At 41.8% G+C, this 19489-nt stretch overlaps 1 protein-coding gene across 5 annotated transcripts in view; it reads left to right on the plus strand.

The window, feature by feature from the left end:
* NAPB (NSF attachment protein beta) overlaps nucleotides 1–19489 on the plus strand; it is a 62902-nt gene that overhangs the window by 8250 nt on the left and 35163 nt on the right. For 4 of the 5 annotated variants that reach the window (XR_002824096.1, XR_002824097.1, XM_004376414.2 and 1 more), the window contains exons 2-5: nucleotides 9518–9597; nucleotides 12744–12860; nucleotides 15016–15062; nucleotides 15209–15286. Coding sequence is in view for 3 of the 5 variants with exons in the window: in XM_004376414.2 (XP_004376471.1) it covers nucleotides 9518–9597; nucleotides 12744–12860; nucleotides 15016–15062; nucleotides 15209–15286 (322 nt within the window). In the remaining 2 variants the exon portion in view is untranslated. The remainder of the gene's footprint in view (nucleotides 1–9517; nucleotides 9598–12743; nucleotides 12861–15015; nucleotides 15063–15208; nucleotides 15287–19489) is intronic. The other variant, XM_012555582.2, reaches the window with a different exon arrangement.

Genomic DNA, 19489 nt, shown 5'->3' on the forward strand with positions numbered 1-19489 from the left:
GGATATATTCCTAGGAGTGGGATTGCTGGATCGAATGGTATGTCTATTTCTAGCTTTCTGAGGAAGCGCCATATCATTTTCCAAAATGGTTGTAATACTCTTACCTTTTCCTTACTTAAAACCAAAACCAAACCAAACCAGTTGCCATTGAGTTGATTCTGACTTATGGCGATACCATGTCTTTCAGAGTAGGACTGTGCACCCTAGGGTCTTCAATGGCTGTGACCTTTCAGAAGTAGATTGCCAGGCCCTTCTTCCATGGTATCTCTGGGTAGAGTTTAACCGCCAACCTTTCAGTTAGTAGCCAAGCACTTAAGCATTTGCGTCACCCCGGGACTCCTTTCCTTTCTTCAGCATCTATTATTTTGTTTGTCTGCTTTGAAAAACCCTTGTTACCTATGTGCCCAGTCAGTGAGCTTATTCGACTCCCCCCTCCCCTTTTCTCCGTTGTTCTTTTGGGTTTCTTTTATTATTTCTACTTTGTCAGAACATAAACGATATTTCTATATTGTTCTTCCACCCTTGTCCCTCCCTTTTTTCTGTCTTAAATCTATACTAAAACATATTTAATGCCATCACCCGTCTTTTTACTGATGTTCTCTAGTCATCTCTTAGTTGGAAGTTCGTATAGGTGTTTCTTAAGTTCTTACTTGTTTAAAAGTGTTTGTCTTAGTTACCTAGTGCTGCCGTAACAGAAATACCACAGTTCAGGAGGCTAGAAGTCCAAATTCAGGGTGTGGTTCTAGGGGGACAGCCTTTCTTGTTGATAGCCCTGTGAGTTCCTTGGCGTCACTTAGTGTCCGTCTTCCACCTGTATGTGTCTGTCTGTTCTGCTTTTTTTGTGACTTAGAAATGATTAGGTTTAGGACCCACTCTACTCTGGTAACAGGACCCTGGTGGCACAGTGGTTAAAGTGCTCAGCTGCTAACCGAAAGGTGGACGGTTCAAACTCACCAGCAGCTCCATGGGAGAAAGATGTGGCAGTCTGCTTCTGTAAGATTTACAGCCTTGGAAACCCAGGTCTTTAGATCTGTTCTCAGTATTTCCTCACTCAGGGTGGACTTGCTGTTGTCAGGATGTCATCGTCTGTGGCCTGCCATTGCTTGAACCCTGCTGCCTTTTTGTCTGCTCTGTCCCCCCGACTGTCCATTCCAGCATGAGCTCTGTTGCTGACTCTGCTAGTTTTGGATTTTTATTTTCCCAATTATGTTTAAATCGAAGTTAGTTGTATCCTGTCTCCTACTTTTGCTGTAGGCGCAGATTATGGGTGGTGATGTTTGTTCCTTATTGATCTGTATGGTTTTTGGAGGATGTGTGGAGAATTAGTATTTAGGCAGCCATCATTATCCTGTGGGAACCAGAAGTTTCGATTTTTTTTTACTTTATTTTATTTTTTTTTTGTTGAGAATATATACAGCAGAACATACTCCAATTCAACAATTTCTACATGTACTATTCAGTAATATGGGTCACAGTCTTCAAGTTGTGCAACCATTCTCAACTCTTCTCAAAATTGTTCCTCCCCCATTAGCAGAAACTCACTGCCCTCTAAGTTTCCTCTCTAATCTTTCAACTTGCTGTTGTCAGTTTGATCCCATATAGATAATTCTTAAAAGAGCACAATTCTGAAGGCAGACATTCTTTACTAGTTTAAGCTAAACTATTGTTTGGTTTTAAGAAGACTTCAGGGGATAGTTTTGGTTTAAGGTTTAAATATTATTTCAGGGCAATAGTTTCAGGGGTTCTTCCAGCCTCCATGGCTCCAGAAAGTCTGGATTCCCTGAGAATCTGAAATTCTGTTCTGCATTTTCCTCCTTTTGATTTGGATTCTTCTGTAGATCCTTTGATCAAAATGTTTGGTAACGGTAGCCAGGCACCATCCAGTTCTGTTCTGATGGCAAAGCAGGCAGTCGTTCATGGAGGCAGTTAGCTACACATTCCATTTCCTCCTCCTGTTCCTGACCCTCCTTCTTCCTCCATTGATCCAGGCAAATAGAGACCGATTGTTCTACCTTGGATGGCCACTTAAGCTTTTAAGACCCAAGGCACTAGGAGATAGAACAGAAGCATTGAACACGATATTAGGCCATTTAACTGGGATGTCCCATGAACACGTGACCCTAAACCTCCAAATCCCATGAGGTGTTTCGTTATACATAAGCAGCCTTAGCAGCTGCTCTTGTTGTTGTTTTTGTAAATCTGTCTATCATGTAACTTGTGCCAGTTCAACTTTTTACAGGTATACACCTTTTTGACATCAATTACATTAACTGGGTGTATCATCGGTGTTTTTTAAAGATGGAAATTCAGCTTAAAAATGAAATTTTTATAAAGATTGGAATTCAGTTTAAAAACTGTTCTTGGCAAGTCATGTTGTGTATGACAATCATTTCTGAGATTATCCAGTGATTACTTTTCTTGGCTTTCTTATATATTTTAATATCCTTGTTTTGTTTATCACTGGGTCCAATCTATACATATTCCCCCTCTATTAGAAAAGCTATTCTCCATATCAAGTTGAGGCATTGGGTCGTCTTCTCATAAACTTAGTTTCTGGAAATTAAGTTTCAACATAGATACTTTTGTCAGACAATCCTTAAAAAATGTCTTGTGGTTTTCTGTATCTGAGAATCTATGATTTTTTTTTCCTTAAATCAGAAATAAAGTGAAAAGTTATCAGAAAATCGAATTATTGCCCAATTTATTGACATACTTCTCTTTTCCAAGAATCCAAATCAGAGTGCTGAAATGGCATTTTCTGTGTATAACGCTGGCTGGTTTTGGTGTAATTTCCTTTTACCTTCCAAGATGAGGAAATGAGACTCAGGCAAAGAGTCCTGCTGTGCTGCTGGTAACACACAACTAATCTGTAGGTAATCTGACTCCAAAGTCCATGTCTTTTCCACTACACCTTGGCCTTCTGTATTGCTGGTTTGTGGGAAAAAACACAGGAACTTATAAATGCTGCCTCAATCTGGTGGGTATAGGCTTTTGGTGAAGGAGTTCAAATTAAAATTCTGACCAGCGTCTCCCTCTTGACTTTCTTTCCAGTGTCCCCTGTTGGGTCTCTGTATCTCTCCTGCCTTAGATTTCCCTACTTCCTGCATCACCATGAAAGAAATGGGACTGTTTGTAAATATATTAAATCCAGAAATAAAATATTCTTGGAAGGGTTAAGTTTTTAGAAATCTGCAGAGATTACAGAAAAGAAATATCAGATGAAAGTAAATTGCTTACAGAGAGTAAATAATGATACCACAAAAGAATTCTATGTGTGGCAGAAGTGTTTTTAAAAAAATTCTGAATTTTCCTCTCCTTTTCTAAATGCTTCCTATATTTGCTTATTGTTTTGAGGGACACACGGGAAAACCTTTCTTTAAACTGTAATGTGGCTCGTTTCTTCTGTTCGGACATTGAGCAGTCATGTTTTTGAGTCTCTCTGCCTGGCCCTGTGCTGGTCCGCCTTCCCTAGAACTTCTGTCTAGTGGGTGAGGTGCTTTTGCTAGGTAAGTGAAGTGTAATGAAGAGGGAGCTATTTGAGTTGGTGGGTTTTTTCGCCCCAGGTTTCACATGAAGCTCAGGGTTCCGGGTACTACTGAAAACGGTCTGTGTTTTCAGTCCTTTGACATGGCTTGACATCTCTCCTGGGTATTCTGATAATAGAGGTGAATTTTGTCTCTGTAACTTCCACATTATCACAGCATTATTATTGTCAGTTTTTATGATACTCGTCTTTAATATGTTGTGATTTTAGAGGCAGCTTTATTTCTACCTCAGCAATTGTCACCTTTTCTTTGGGGTACATCTCACAATATTTGTGCCATTAGTCCCCACAGATTCTACTTTAATGTTTCCCTCCTCCCACCCACAGTTTTAAAATAGTATGTACCAGGGCTTCGAACCCGTTCATTCTGGTTTGAACCCCTGCTGAGAACTTGCCTTTCCACCCCCAAGATACACTGAATCAGAGTTGACATTTTAACAAGATCTCCCTTACCTGGAGATCCAGAAAATTAAGAAGATTTAATTAAAAACACCTCTGCCACATGTAGAGATCCCTCACCTGGGGATCTTATTAAAATATTGATTCTGATTCAGTATATCTGGGGTAGAGATGCAAATTATCAGTAGGGGTTCAAACTAAAATGAACGAGTTTGAAGCCCTGATATGTACTATAGTTGCTGGTATTTTACATTGCACCAAAGTACAATTATTATTCAGGATGGGGGGGGCAAGACTTCAGAGTACTTGAGGTTAAATCATTTTTAAAAGATTAGTGACTTGTCTGTAGGTATTGTCTGAGCTATTTGAAATAATGGGGCTATAGTTTTCCCATGTTCCCCCCACCCCCCCACCCCAACATCTAAACGAAAACAGACATGGTGAGATAGTGAAGATAGGCAGGGACATGGAACCCAGGCTCAAGCCACAGTTCTGCTGTTCTCTGGGACATGATCTGGTCCGCAGCTAGGTTTCCTAAATGGAACATGGCGGGTGGGGTGGGGGAGGCAGGGGAAGCTTGGCTAGCTTGGATAAACCCGTTGTCATCGAATTGATTCTAACTCATAGCAACCCTATAGGACAGAGTAGAACTGCTCCATAGGATTTCCAAGGCTGTAATCTTTACAGAAGCAGAGTACCACATCTTTCTCCAACAGAGTGGCTGGTGGGTTTGAACTGCTGACCTTTTGGTTGGCAACCAAGCGCTTAACCACTGTGCCACCAGGGCTTCTTGGCTAGCTTGGATACTCTCTCTCAAACCTCTTCCAGCCCTGAAGCTTAATATTCTTTGCTCAGCATTCTGACCTCGTTGTGGGAAAGAACTTTCTTTCCTTCATGTTTTCTGTCACACATAGATCTCAATAAATATTTCCTGAATAAACATGGTCAAGAATAAGAGTGTACAAAGATCACTGAACTTAAAGTGAGGCATTAGTTCCATCACTGACTTTGGCTGGGTGACCTTGGGCAAACTGTTTACCTCCAGATATGGATTTCTCTTCTCTAAAATGGAGATACTGACTTTCATGTTTGTTGTAATAATAAAAATGGCATAACGTGGAAAATACTTAGCATAAAACTTGGTATAATGTAGGAGCTCTGTTATATTTTTAGCTGTTTGTCTCTGAAAATAACGGGATAGAGTGCATTTTAATTAAGCTAGTTTTATTTGGAAACCTTTAGTAAGAATGATTGCACTACAATTAAAGTTCAAGACTCCTGGTACATTTTAGAAAAGCAAGACAGAAGAAAGCAGCAAGTCTTTGTTAACTCCAAGGAACTATGGGGAAGATTGAAAACTTTTTCATCTTAGGAATTTTCCATTGATGAAACCTATTACCTAACTGTAGATTTGAAATGGAAAAAGAGTAACATAAAGGTGCAGTGAGGGAAGGTTTTTCTTATTCTGACACTTCATTTTTGGTGTGTGGCACAGTCATATAAGGTGTACCTTTTTTTTTTTTCCCTGGTAACAGGTTTATTGAGATATAATTCACATACCATACAATTCATGCAAGTAAAGTATACAATTTAGGGATTTTTAGCATATTCACTGACCTATGCAACCATCACCACAGTCAATTTTAGATCATTTTCTTTTTCACTTAAATCCTGTGTGGCATTCACGGCGCTCCCCCCCCCGCCCCCATTTTCACCCGTACCTCATGGTCTAGGCAACCGCTAATCTACTTTCTGTCTGTCTATATTTACCTATTCTAGACCTTTCATATAAATGAAATCATCTAATATGTGGTCTTTTGTGACTAGATTCTTTCACTTAACATAATGTTTTCCAGGTTCACCCATGTTAGAGCATGCATGTATCACTACTTCATTCCTTTTTATTGCAAAATAATATTCCATTGTATAGAAATACCACATTTTATTTTTCCATTAATCAGTAGTTGGACATTTGGGTTGTTTCTACCTTTTGGCAATTATGAATAATGCTGCTATGAGCATTTGCATCAAGTTCTTGAATGGACATATGTTTTCAATCCTTTGAGTGTGTACCTGGGAGTGAAATTGCTGGGTCATATGGTAACTTTTTGTTTAACCTTCTGAGAAACTGCCAAGCTGTTTTCCAAAGAGGCTGCACCATTCTGCATTCCTACTAGCAGTATGTGAGGGTTCCAGTTTCTCCACATCTTCAGTAACACCTGTCTTTTTGATTCTAGACAGCCTAGAGGGGTGTGACGTGGTATCTCCTTGTGATTTTGATTTGTGTTTCCTGGTGGCTAATGATGTTGAGCATCTTTTCATGTGTTTTGTGGTGAAATTGGTTCCTTTATTTGGCCTTTTGCCTTGGTTCTTTGGAAATACAGCTTGATAGATGTTTCTCCTAAGCTCTGAGGAGTTCCTTCAACCTAGGTTTCTACCCCAGAGTGTTTGTTGCTCTTGTTTCCTGCTCCTGGTACTGAGTTGTAGCCTGTTGATCCTGATCCCAAGTTGTACCCTGTTACTTCCTTTATAAACCACTTAATGTAAGTATGATTCTGTGCAGCCATTGCAACGAATTACCGAACCTAGCAGAGAAGTAGAAGTAGTGACTGCTTCCTGGATAAGCTGTAAACAACTTGATAGTTTGATGCTTTTTGTCTGGCCCTGAGCTGTAGCCTGCCCTGTGATTGATCTATTTTACCACCTAGCAGGGATTGATCAACATACTTAAGCAAATGAAATGACTGTAACCTAGTATGTAAAAGTGACTGTGTCAGTTTGTGACCCTAGTGGGAGAGCTATGCCTTGAAACCGACTAGGAGTTTGCTTATATATGCAGCCAACCCTGCAGAGGTTGGCAGCCAGAAAGAGAAGGAAGAAAGAGGCAGAAAGGAGAAAAGGCAAGAGAGGCAAGAAGAGAGAAGAAGCAGAGAGAGGAGGTGAAGAACCTCCTAACAGAACTGTCACACGGGCCAGGGGCTTTAACAGTGACATTGCTGAGAGACGGGAAGGGGCGCTACAGCAGCGTTGGTGATGACAGCGGAAACGTGGTGCTGGGAATGCAGCTAAGAGTTGAGCAGAACTGCTACCTGGCTGTGAGCTGGGTCAGTTAGCATTGAAGAGACGGACAGCATTGAGGCCAAAGGCAGCGAGGCCTGTCCTTGGGGCAAGAGGAGGCCTACCCAGCCGAGAGGGTGAGAGGGGCACGCACGGCAGAGAAAAGGGCCCGCTTTTTAACACGGCTGGGAGGAGCTGAGAGAACTGTCTTTCACTGAAGAAGGGAGGGATGTGCTCTCCACTCTGAGGGAGTCTTCCAGACTTCGCCTACGTGTTTCCTGATCCTGATCTCAGGTTGTACCCTGTTACTTCCTTTAATGAACCACTTAACTGTAAGTATGGCCTCTGGGTTCTGTGTGATCATTGCAACAAATTATCAAACCCGTCAGAGAAGTAGAGAGTGCCATGGGGAGACAGCTTGTGTCAGAGTTGGTAAAAAGGTTGGAGAGTGGATGTATGTCTGACCTCTGCCTCACAGGGATCAGCTTTGGGCTGATCTTGATTTGCATTATCACCCCTGAAGTTAGACAGTTTCTGATGCTACTATTAGAATTTTACAGCTTATTAGCCATTTGTATATCTTTGGAGAAATGTCTGTTCAGGTCCTTTGCCCATTTTTTGACTGAGTTATAATTTATTACTGAGTTGTAAGAGCTCTTTATGTATTCTAGATACAAGTCCTTTATAAGACATATGATATGCATATATTCCTGTCTTAGTTATCTAGTGTTGCTATAACAGAAATACCACAAGTGGATGATTTTAACAAAGAGAAGTTTATTTCCTTACAGTGAAGTAGGCTAAAAGTCCAAATTCAGGGTGTCAGCTCCAGGGGAAGGCTTTCTCTCTCTCTTGGCCTTCTCATCAGTGTTCTCCTGGACTAGGAGCTTCTCAGCACAGGGACCTGGGTCCAAAGGACACGCTTTGCTCCTGGCACTGCTTTCTTGATGATATGAGGTCCCCAATTCTCTGCTTGCTTTCCTTTTATCTCTTGAGAGATAAAAGGTGGTGCAGGCCATACCCTAGGGAAACTCCCTTTACATTGGATGTGACCTGGGTAAAGGTGGTGTTACAATCCCACCCTAATCCTCTTTAACATAAAATTACAATCACAAAATGGAGGCCAACCACACAATTCTAGGAATCTTGGCCCAGCCAAGTTGATACACACATTTTTGGGGGGACATAATTCAAACCATGACAATTCCCAAAGGTCTTTATGCCTTCAGTACATGGGCATCATTATAATAACCATCCTGGTTGAGTACTCTGGGTCAATCCCTGCAGTGGCAGCTATATGGATTATTTCTTTTGATCCTCATAATAACCAAGAGGGATAGATAATATTATTCTCAGTTTATAAGCCAAGGGTCAAAAAGGGTAAAGAACTAGCCCAGGGTCAGTTAGTAGCTACTGCCTAAGGTCTGAGTCAGACCTGGGCCTGATACACCCAGCCAAGCCTCTGCTGTGACAGGAAGTTGGTTTGAGACAGATCTGCATGGCCCTGTACCAGAGTTTGGAGCTTATTTGGTTTTCTGGCTTATGTGCATGCACATGCTCATGTTCATGTTGTGCCCTGTCTCCAGGGATCAGCCTTGACCCGTCCTGTGTTTTAGTTCTTGTGTCCATACTCCACTACGAGTTCCTCATTAGGTGTGCTGCAGAGTCTACTGTCTTGTTTCTCCTTGGTTATTATATGTTTATCATGTAGATAGACAAGGTAGGTGAACGTCTTTCATGGAGCGGCCTTAGCTTGGTGAAAACAAGGGTGAAAATTAGAAAACTCTGGCAGAAGTTACAGAGAATTGTTTTGGTTTGTACATAAGAAATTTCTAAGTAGCTGAAGCAATCCCTCAGTAAGAGTGTAAGCAGCTGCCTGGTGAAGAACTTCCCAGAACTGAATATATTCCAGCAGCAGTGGAGTGTCTTCCTCTCAGGATGTTGGAAAGTGTGTTTCCACATCTGGTGAGGGGATTCTGAAGCCCCTTGCACGTTGGAAAAGGGCTTGTACCCTACCGGAGCCAACAGGTAACACAGCCATAGTAGGGCACTTTCTCAGTGCTCTCTAGGAGACTGAGTTCTGGGTTCAGGCTTTATTTTTAAGTCCGAATAAACATGGTGCTGAATTTGAAAATTAACAAGGTAAAGATGTCTTTATCCTTCAGATTTTAATCTCCTTTGAAAAACATCCTGCCAATTTCTCAGATAATATAAAAGTTCCAGTTGCATGGAGAAGAGCACAGGACTCTGGTTACGGGGTCAGCTGGATCTGTGTTTGCAGCTCAGTTCAGCAGCTTCCGTGCTGTGTGACCTTGGGCTAGTTATTTTACCTGTGTATCCCTCAGTCCCTTCATCTGAAAAACAGGGATAATAAAAATTTCTCCTTTGAACAGCTGTTAAGATTCCCTAATGCTTGTCTGGCACATAATAAATACTCGTTACATGTTTATATCAGGGATGGAGGATTGTGAATGGTTGTGATAATAAGACGTGATCTCTTTTTAAAATCTTTCTCAGAGGAAACACAAGAATAGAAGAGGCTTGTGAAATGTATACCAGAGCTGCAAATATGTTCAAGATGGCTAAAAATTGGAGTGGTATGTATAGAGTTTTTATTTGTTTGCTTTTCCGACACTAACTTTACAGTCATTTCAGAGGAGGGAATGACTGTTCGTCCCGTTAGGAGAGTAAGACTGTGTTAGCCCCATAGACGGGTGACATTGCTTCTGACCTTCGGGGATCTACATGGACTCCCCATGCCCTTCCCATCCCGACCTCAGCTCCCTCATGCTCCCCTCATTCATTCTGCCCTCCGCACAGAGACTTTCATGTGCTGTTCCTCTGTTTGGACACTCTTCTCCCAAATACAAGTGTGGCCGGTACCCTTAACTTCCTTCAGGTCCTTCCTAAACTGTCATCCCCTTCATGAGGTCTTCCCTGGCCACCTTTATAAAAATAGTAACCGTCTTCTTCCTGGAAACCGCTCTTCAATGCCCTTATCACTGTCCAGCAAAAATAAGTAAAATGCATAGTTTTTAAAAATATGTATATAGTTATTTGTATTTATGTATGTGCTTTTATTATCTGGCATTCCTCATTAAAATGTAAACCTTTGAAGGCCAGGATGTTTGTATGGTCTTGTCTCTGCTGTATCTTCAGGGCCTGCACTAGTACCTGCCACATAGTAGGTGCTCATTTTATTTGTTGAATGAATGAATGCATGAATCTTAGACTTTTTGATGAAATTGTGTCTGTGTGGTAATGGTGGTGATTGTAACACTGCTGCTTTGCTTTATAGTTTTCAGAGTTCCTTTATAAAGGTAAATTCATTTGATACTCAGCTTCTGCAAGATCATCTGGACAAGTATTACACTGATTTTAAAGATGAAGGTCAGAAATGTAGCCTGAGAAGTTAGGAGACTTACCAGAGTTTAGTGTATGCTTCCCTAAAGACATTCCAAGTTTGGAGAGACCAAACTGGTATTTGTTAGCAGTGACTGGAATGAGTGCTCAGAGTTTAAAAGTATGCCAGCAGCTAGCTTTGGAAGGTGGAAGCATAAAAATGTAAAACTAAAACCACTTAGTATTTATAGGGAAATAATGAAATGTTGGCGAGAGAAGGAGGATGTAGGCTGTAAAAGAAATATAGAGCATGATGGCATTTATGTAAATTTTCAAACTTGCCAAACCACAGGTACGATTTCTGGATAGATGGGCAAGTAACAACCACAGCAACAGCAATAATGACCGGCACGTGTGTAATGTGAGCCAGGCCCTGATCCAAGCACTTCCGAGGTCTGAGTTATCACTCCACTCTCTGGAGACATCGTATCAGAGCTGCTGCTCAGCTGGTACATTTCCTGAACGGCCACTTGGTAGTTAGCTACCGCCTCAAGTACCCCAGGTTCCCACCCACTACTCTGGCAGTGTCTCTAGCCCATCATCTGGGAACCCCACCCTCTCTGTACTTCGTCAACAAAAGTGTTAAGGCCTGACCAGCAGGGGTTTTCCAGTCCTAACACCGTGGCCAGCATCCATTCTGATTGGTCAGTACCCTTACCAAAGTGATTGTTAAATATTTTTAAAACTGCCTAAGTATTCTTGTTATTGGAAACTGAGGCACAGAATGGGTATGTAACTTACTTAAGATTGCACAGCAAGTAAGTGGTGGAGCCAAGAATAGAACCCAAGCAGGCTGGCTTCAGAGTTTGTACTGCCTCTTTCCCTGGGATGAAATGTCAGAAAACCAGGTGGGAATTACGTGGTTACCTCTGGAAAGGAGGTTGGGACAAGAGATGGCAGCTGAAGCTTTAGCTGAATTGAATATTTTATTTCTTAAAAAGGAATTTAGTGTAAGTGTTTAATACTAGGAGTGGACACCTAAGTATTTGTTATTATCATCTGTACTTTTCTAAATGTTTTTGAAATGTTTTATGATTAAACATTTTTAAAAGGATGGGGGAGATGACGGGGTGATGATGTTCTTCATCGTGCTTTTCCTAATGGAGCAGATTCTTCCCCTTCTTCCCGTTGGTACTGACTTCCCTGTTCCAAGCTATGTGAAGCTAGTGTCTCCAGAGGCCTCTGTGTACACCAGTCTGTCTTGCACTGGACTCATTTTTCTGAGGCTCTCTGCTACGTTTCTTTCCCTGAACTTGGAACCCCATGATGAAGTGGGTGAATCCCCATCCAGGCCTGATTTTCATTGTGCCAGCACCTTCATCTTCCAGGTGGACAGGCTTGTCACTGGCCACCAATTCCAGTCCTTTCTTAACTTCAAGTGTTTTGTTCCCTGTTCCTGTGACTCCTCTGCAAGGGTTTCCTTCCCTCATCCTTTTCTGCCACTCCAGAATCCACAGTCCTTGATCCAGAACTGTTCCTGAAAAAATTCAGTGCCTGTACCTTACACGTCCTGTAGGAGACCTGAGTACCCCAAAACCAGACCAGTCAGTGATTCTGCAGGGATATGTATGAATTTTCATACTAAGTACGATAAAGACAGATGTAAATTTTGGCAAGGTTTTACTACAAACTTAAGAAGAAACTGGATTTCAAACATTTTTGGGTTTTAAAATTATGGACCTAAACTTCATTCTTTGGGAAACTTACTTTCTCCATGAAGCCTTCATTCACAATTTAACTGTTTCCCATTTTTGCTATGTCGAGCATCATCTCTATTGCACTAACAGTTATTTTCTTCCCGTCAGCAATGACAGCTAAGTCCAGTAGACAACATAAGATAGAAAGGAAAGCAAGGAAACATCCTTGACCCCTGTCTCTCGCCTTTCTTTAGTCACTTGTGGCTTGAAGGCCCTGTTGTTTGGTGCCGTGGAGTTGGTTCTGACTCACAGCGACCTTGTGTACAGCAGAACGAAACGCTGCCCGGTCCTGTGCCGTCTTCACAATGAAGCCCTTAGTCTGTCTTTACTATGTGCGTGTAGAATAGAAATAAACAGTCCAGGGCTTTGCTGCTGGTGTTGAATGACCAGGCCAGAAAATGGGGGCACTTGGAAGGCCTGCTGGGACCCAGATGGAGGGAGACGCTTTTGTCACAGTTTTGCTTGATTCTGATTATTTTTATATCAACCTAAGATGCACTTGCTTGTGTTTCCATGTGCCTCTGATTGGGATGCTACTTTTTCAGTGAAATATAACTTTTATAGGAGTAGGTCCAGCACTTAACATGGGCTGTTCTATGGGATACTTATTCCTCAGTGTTTAATTGTTGTATCTTCTTCTGCAGCTGCTGGAAATGCGTTTTGTCAAGCAGCCAAGCTCCATATGCAGCTTCAGAGCAAACATGATTCTGCTACTAGTTTTGTGGATGCTGGGAACGCTTATAAAAAGGCAGACCCACAAGGTGAGACGGCTGTGAGTGTCGGGCATCATCGCTGCGCCGCACCGGTTAGCGTTTCCGTTTCTCAGATGTTCTGAAAGTAGACACGGGGGGCCTTTCCCATGGCTTATGCTGCTGACCTTTTTGAGTCCTGGTAAAAAGGAATTTCTGTACTTTGGAATAATAGGGAGATTTTGGTAACTTCAGGAATGTTTTTCTTCTTTAATCGTTGGAAGCCTTAGTTATAAGGAGAAAATATGTTAAATGTATCCTGGCTATTCAGTTGTCAGCACTGTTTTATTAGTCTATTTTGTGTTGCATTTTGGAGAATTTTTTAGAAATTAGTTTTATTTTACCTATGACTTGTTATATTTTAATTTGATGAAATTGTGTATTTTGGTCATAAACACTAATGTTCTGTTAAATATCTAGTCAGTTTTAAGATGCAATTAATGGGAGATTGTAATATCAGAATGGTTATAAACATCTCTTATTCACACAGTATTCATCTGTCTTTTAAAAAGTGTTTTTCAAAGTATTTGTTTAGAGAAAAGAATGAAATTGGATATTTTAAGTGGAAAAATTTTGTAGATGTTATTTCTTTTTTAGTTAGAAAAGTGTTAAACTTAGCAGTTACCACATGTGCACTGACAGCTATTGAGCCTCCCTTTTCAGCAGTCCATTTTATTGAGCACAGAAGTCCCCACTTTTATGAATATATCATAAAAAAATAAGATATTTTCAAGGACTTTTGTGTAAAGATTGATTATAGTTTATTTCCAAAAGCAGAAAACTGGCTTCAGCTTAAGTGAGCAATAAGAGTAGAATGTGCTGCAGTCATTGAAATCCCTGGTTTTGAAGAATCCACGGTGGAGTGGTAAATGTTCACAGAGTAACTATTGAGAGAACCACGTGAGGCTGAATGTATGATTTCAATTTCAGGAAAAGGTGTGCACACAAAGAAGTGCATCCAAAAAACACTGGAAGGAGGGTACATCAAAATACTGACAGCGGATTTGAGTTGGAGCTGTGGTGGCGCGCGCAGTGGTTAAGAGCTTGGCTACTAACCAAAAGGTCGGCAGTTTGGATTCACCAGCTGCTCCTTGGAAACCCTGTAGGGCAGTTCTACTCTGTCCTATAGGGTCGCTGTGAGTCAAAAGCGACTTGGCGGCAACAGGTTCTGTTTGCTTTTTTTTTTTATAGATAGCTTTGGAGCCCAGTGGATCCACCAGCCACTCTTTGGAAACCCCGTGGGGCAGTTCTACTCTGTCCTATGGGGTCGCTAGGAGTCGGAATTGACTCAATGGGCAATAGGTTTGGTTTTGGTTATAGATAGCTCATTTTTCTGTGTATTTAAAGGTGTAATGATGAATCCACATTTCTTATATGATTTAGTGGAAAATTGCTTTTAAAATCCACTCTAATGTTATTTACTTAATTCTTCAGTCAGGCTTTTTCACTTTGTACCTCTTTTAAACCAAAAGCAATAAACTTGGAGCTGTTAACAATATGCTAGGATAATAAACACCACCGTTTTATTATGGCAGGGGAGATTTGTCAGTTCACTTTATTAAAAAATTAATGTAATTTATTAGCATTATCATTTATTAAATTTTTTTTCCTTTTGTGGATATGTTTTTACCAAAAGTTAACCATCTTTGTACATTGTACATAGTATTGACTTCTCTTAAGAGTTGTCTGAACAGGGATTTCAAGTGCTTTTGATTTTGGCTGCGTGAAGAATAGGATCCATTTGAATCTTGTGAAGTGGTACTTGCCTTCCAAAAATAAGTGACATGATGTTAATGAAGAATACACTTACATTTAAGCTTTAGCAGATGTAGTTTATCAGTGTTGATGACAGACCCCCTGGTTTTGTCTTCTTTATAATACAGTCTTTCACTGGATGGGGTCCTCACATGAAGGTGAAGAGTAACTGAGCGAGTATCAGCTCCAACTTCAGTTTTCTAAGTTAACACTGTAGCCACTGTGAGCAAAGCCCTGCTTTTGAGTCTGGGCTTTTGCAGAATTTGTATTTGCTTTTCACTAACTAACCTACCCACCCCCCACCCCAAAATTGTACCTGATTAAAGTTCTAACAGCCAAGTTGACTATTTTACCTGAGCCGTCTTTGACTGAATGGAATTTTCATTGTTTTTCTTAAATGCCTACGCTTCAGAGGCTATCAACTGCTTAAATGCAGCCATCGACATTTACACAGACATGGTAAGACGTTGCATTGCTTGAACGGCTATGGGGTGGAGTCCTTGACATGGCTTAGAGTTATGTTCTTTTTTCATTCTTGTTCCCAAACTGATTGGCACTCAAATAGGTAAAAAAAAGTTGTGTGTCTCTTTTTTATTTTCCCCCAGGGAAGGTTTTCAATTGCGGCCAAGCACCACATTACTATTGCCGAGATCTATGAGACTGAACTTGTTGACATTGAGAAGGTAAGCAATCAAGAGGATTCCTCATAAACTTAATGTAAAACTGGTAGACAAATTAACTCAAGAACTCTCCTCTTCAGGCAGAGCTGAGTGGTAAGAGTGATCATAGATGACTTTGTACGGAGGCCTTGTGGGGCCTGTCGGTGCTGACTAATAGATACGCCGTTTTCCTAGAGCAAGTGTCTTAAGACGTGAGAGTTGGTTAAAATTTACCAAACCCCACGAGTTGTTTCTATGTCTGATTTGTGTCAAAACATGGATATTGCCAAAGTAGTCTTCAGCTCTGTCACTAAGGACTCTGAGGTTCCGTGAAGGAAGCGTATGTAGTGCGGGCATTTTTATGCCTTTTAAAGAAAGGCTCTAACCATGGAGAAGAGGTAGGTGAATGCTGACTTGGCCACCTGTGTGTTCCGCCTGGTCTGGTTTGCTTCGCTGTACTTTGTAGTGACAGAAGAAGAGAGGAAGGAGGTAAAATTTAATGACACCAGTTGTTTCCCAGACTTTGTACTTGGTGACATTCCATGAATTTTAGTGCGTCTCAGCTCTCTCCAAAGCTGGCCCCGGTGCTTGAGCTTTCTCCTGTTACACTGTCTTGTCAGACAGGGGATCCCCAGCAGGATGGAGTGTATCTCAGTAAGAGGAAAACACATTTGTCAGATCCCAGAGTCTGTTTCAACTCAGATTTAAGACACATGTTTCTGTAAGACTACCCTCCTGAGTCCTGTGGATGACAGCAGGTATGAATCAGAAAGAGAAAGATGATGTGGAGGAGATCATGAGTGATTGCTGTCAGAATGATGAATACTAAGCATGCTCGCTAGAGATTAGAATTCCATCTCATCTGAATGGATCCTATTAGCAGGCAGCTGCTGACTCCCTCGTCTTTGTTTTGCTTTCTTCCCTTGGCTTCAGGGACCTGCACCCGCCTGGTTTTCCTGCCACCTCAGTGACCACTCTCCCAGACTCCTTTGCTGATTCCTCCTCTTCTCCCCACTTTCTAGCATGGGGTGCCATGGGCTTAGGTCCATGGTCCTCGTCTCTCATTTGGCACTCACTGTCTTGGTGACCTCTCTAGACTTGCATCACAGCTTTAAATATCTGTATGCCAGTTGCTTGCAAATCTAGCTGCAGCCCAGGCCTCTCTCCAGACTCCAGATTTCTCTGCCCACCTGCTGCCAGTCTCTCCAGCTGTGTCCAACAGTCGTCTGAAACCCAGCATATCTACGCTGAGTTGTGATCTCACCTCCCACCCAGGGCTCCCCTCCAGACCACAGGCATCCCTGCCTTTTCTCTCTCTCTCCACATCCAGAGCTCCAGAAGCTCACCACTTCTCACTGCCTCACTGTCTCCCCAGCTCCTGCTTGATCACTCCAGTAGCCTCTAATTGCTCTCCCTGTTTCTCCTCACCCCTTTCCCACCTGCAGATGCAACAGAGCAACTGGAGTGATCCTTGTAAGCAGTAAATCACATTCTGTTTCTCCGCTGCTTGCGACTTTGCGTTGGCTCCCCGCTTCACTTGGAGGAACAGCCAGAGCCTTGCAAATGGCCTTCAAGGCCTCACTGGTTTAACCACCACCACCCCAGATCTCTCCTCGTACTCTTTTCCCTGACATTCCCTGCTCCAGCCACCCTGGCCTCTTTGCTCTCCTCACACATGCCAGACGAGCTCCTGCCTCAGGACCTTTGCACCAGCTCTTCCATCTGCCTGCAGAGCTCTTCCACAGATGTTCATGAGGCTAACTTCCCATATCCTTCAAGTCTGCATGCTAACTTCTCCATATCCTTCAAGTTTCTGCTCAGTTACCTCAGTTAGTTTTCTATGAGGCCTACTATGACTGCCTAGTTAAAATTATAATCCCACCCCTCTCAGGAATATCCCTGCACCCTGCTCAGCTTTTTCTTTTTTTTTCTCAAAGCACGTGTCCCCTTGCGTCATGCTCTGTGATGTGCTCGCTCACCATCCCTGTTATTCATTGTTTCTCCTCTTCCACTGGATCGGGTGCGCATGACAGCAGGGAGCTTTCTCATTTACTGATGTATCCCAAGAGCCCAGAACTCTGGGACATAGAGCTCTTAATAAGTATTTGTTGAATAAACATGTGATTTCCACATCTCTTCCTTAGCAGCATGCCCTCAGAGTGGATGGAACCTTTCTGTCGTGGTTCAGGGAAGTGTCCCTTAGTCAGCACTAAGGTTGGGCTGGCATTGTTGACCTTTGCCCTTCTGATGTCATGCTGACCACCACGTTTTGGCTATACAGCTGAAAATTCACTCACACTTGTTACATAGAATCCATTATTTGGCTGTTTTGTCGTAATTGTCCTGCTTTTCGGAGGATACCCTCTGATCTTGATTTCCTCTGTGACACCCTGTGCATTGGCAGCATGCACGTAGGCTTCTTTCTGTAGAGGTTGTCAGTGTAGATCCTGGCGGAAGATGGTGGAGCCTCAGGACCTCAGCCCTTCCTTGTTCCCTGTGTAGGATTGATGATGTAACAGGAAGGGGAGGGTCTGGCATGGCTGGAATATTTATTTGGTCATGGTTATCTGGGATGGACATAATATCTTTATTTAGATTGAATGAGTCTTGGAGGTGGAAAGCACCTGTGAGCAGACCATCTTTGCCAGCTGATGCCCCCTGAATCAGCTTCCTTTCCCACTCTGTGGTCAGCACAGCGCTCCGAGGAGTCAGGAGCCTAGAGTGCTGTGCCATCTCTGCTCTAGGGGTGACCTCAGCATGCCACGTCACCACCTGGACTTCTGTAAAGTTGGAGGGTAGGTAAAGTGACCTGTGGTGTACTCTTTTTTTTCTTTCCTTTAAAAAAAAATTGATTGGATATTATGGTAGCTTCTGAAACCCCCTTTACCTCGTGGTGTCCCTCCCATTCTGTGACTTGGCCAGTAGGTGGCATCTTCTTTCACTGATGTGGATTGCTCCTTTAAAAGCAGTTTTTTAAGTAAGACTATTACTGAATGCATACACACACAGGGTTAACATGTTATGTTCCCTGATGTTTGGGCTCCTGTGTTGTTTAGAAACCTTGTCTTCTCTTCCATGGCTGGACCTGCTGGTTTGTGGTCAGTTGCTTGTGAAATTTAAATTTGATGAATTAATTACACCAAGGTATCTTATATCTGGTTTGTTACAAATAAATTTCTTCACTTTTAATACTATCCAGTGTCTGTTCTCTGATTCATTCACAGATTTTTGGCTAGTGGACAATGAAGTATGAAATTTCACAAATGCAGAGATAGCTTCATTTACCTAATGAAGTAAACCATTGAACCAAATAATAAATGTGTTCTCTTTAGATGGTCTTTTAAATGGTTTAGAGGAATTATGACTCATTTCTATCTTCAGCCATTGAAGAACATGATTTAATACTGTTTGTTACAAAATAGGTTAGGTGTATGTGGTAGGTTCATATTAGGTGCAGTTAGGGGCATTTAATCTAAAAGAATTGGTTCCATTTAAGGCTGTTTCACCTAGAAACTAGCGTCTTAAGCTTGAACCCTGAAAATTACATCTGCTCTAAGGTACTGATGTTGAATGCAGTACTAGGTACTTGCGTCTTTTTTTAGTATCCCATGTATTCTCTAGCATTATGGCACTTATCCAGGTTTCCCAAGAAGTAATAATGTGATCTCTTAGTCACTTGGTCTAAATAACAGGATAATCTGGTTTTAGTGTCTGGATTGAGTATATATGCTGTTACTATTGGTGACTACTTTTGATATGATAGTACTTGAAATGGTAAGATAGAGATTTCTTGTGTGTAAGACTCTGCTTGTGTCTAGTAAACTTCATTATTTGTTAAAATTCCAAACTAAGTATGAACATCCAAAGGTAACCCATGGTCAGCCTCTTATCTCTGAACTTCTGTTTTTTTTTTTTTAATTGTTGTAGTTTAAGTGAAGTTTGCGTTTAAATTAGTCTCCCATACAAAATTTTATACATGCATTGTTACGTGGCCCTAATTGCTTACCCTATTCTGCGACAGCATACTCCTCCTTTCCGCTCCAGATTTCCCGTGTCCATCCAACCAGCTCCTAATCCTCTCTGCCTTCCCATCTCACCTCTGGACAGAAGCTGCCCCTCTGGTCTCTTGTATCTACTTGAACTAAGAGGCACATTGCTCACGAGTATCACTTTATGTCCCACAGTCCAGTCCAATCCCTGTCTGAAGAGTTGGCCTCAGAAATTGTT

The sequence above is a fragment of the Trichechus manatus genome, unplaced genomic scaffold, assembly GCF_000243295.1.
Source record: "Trichechus manatus latirostris isolate Lorelei unplaced genomic scaffold, TriManLat1.0 scaffold00042, whole genome shotgun sequence".
NCBI classification, from domain to species: Eukaryota; Metazoa; Chordata; class Mammalia; order Sirenia; family Trichechidae; genus Trichechus; species Trichechus manatus.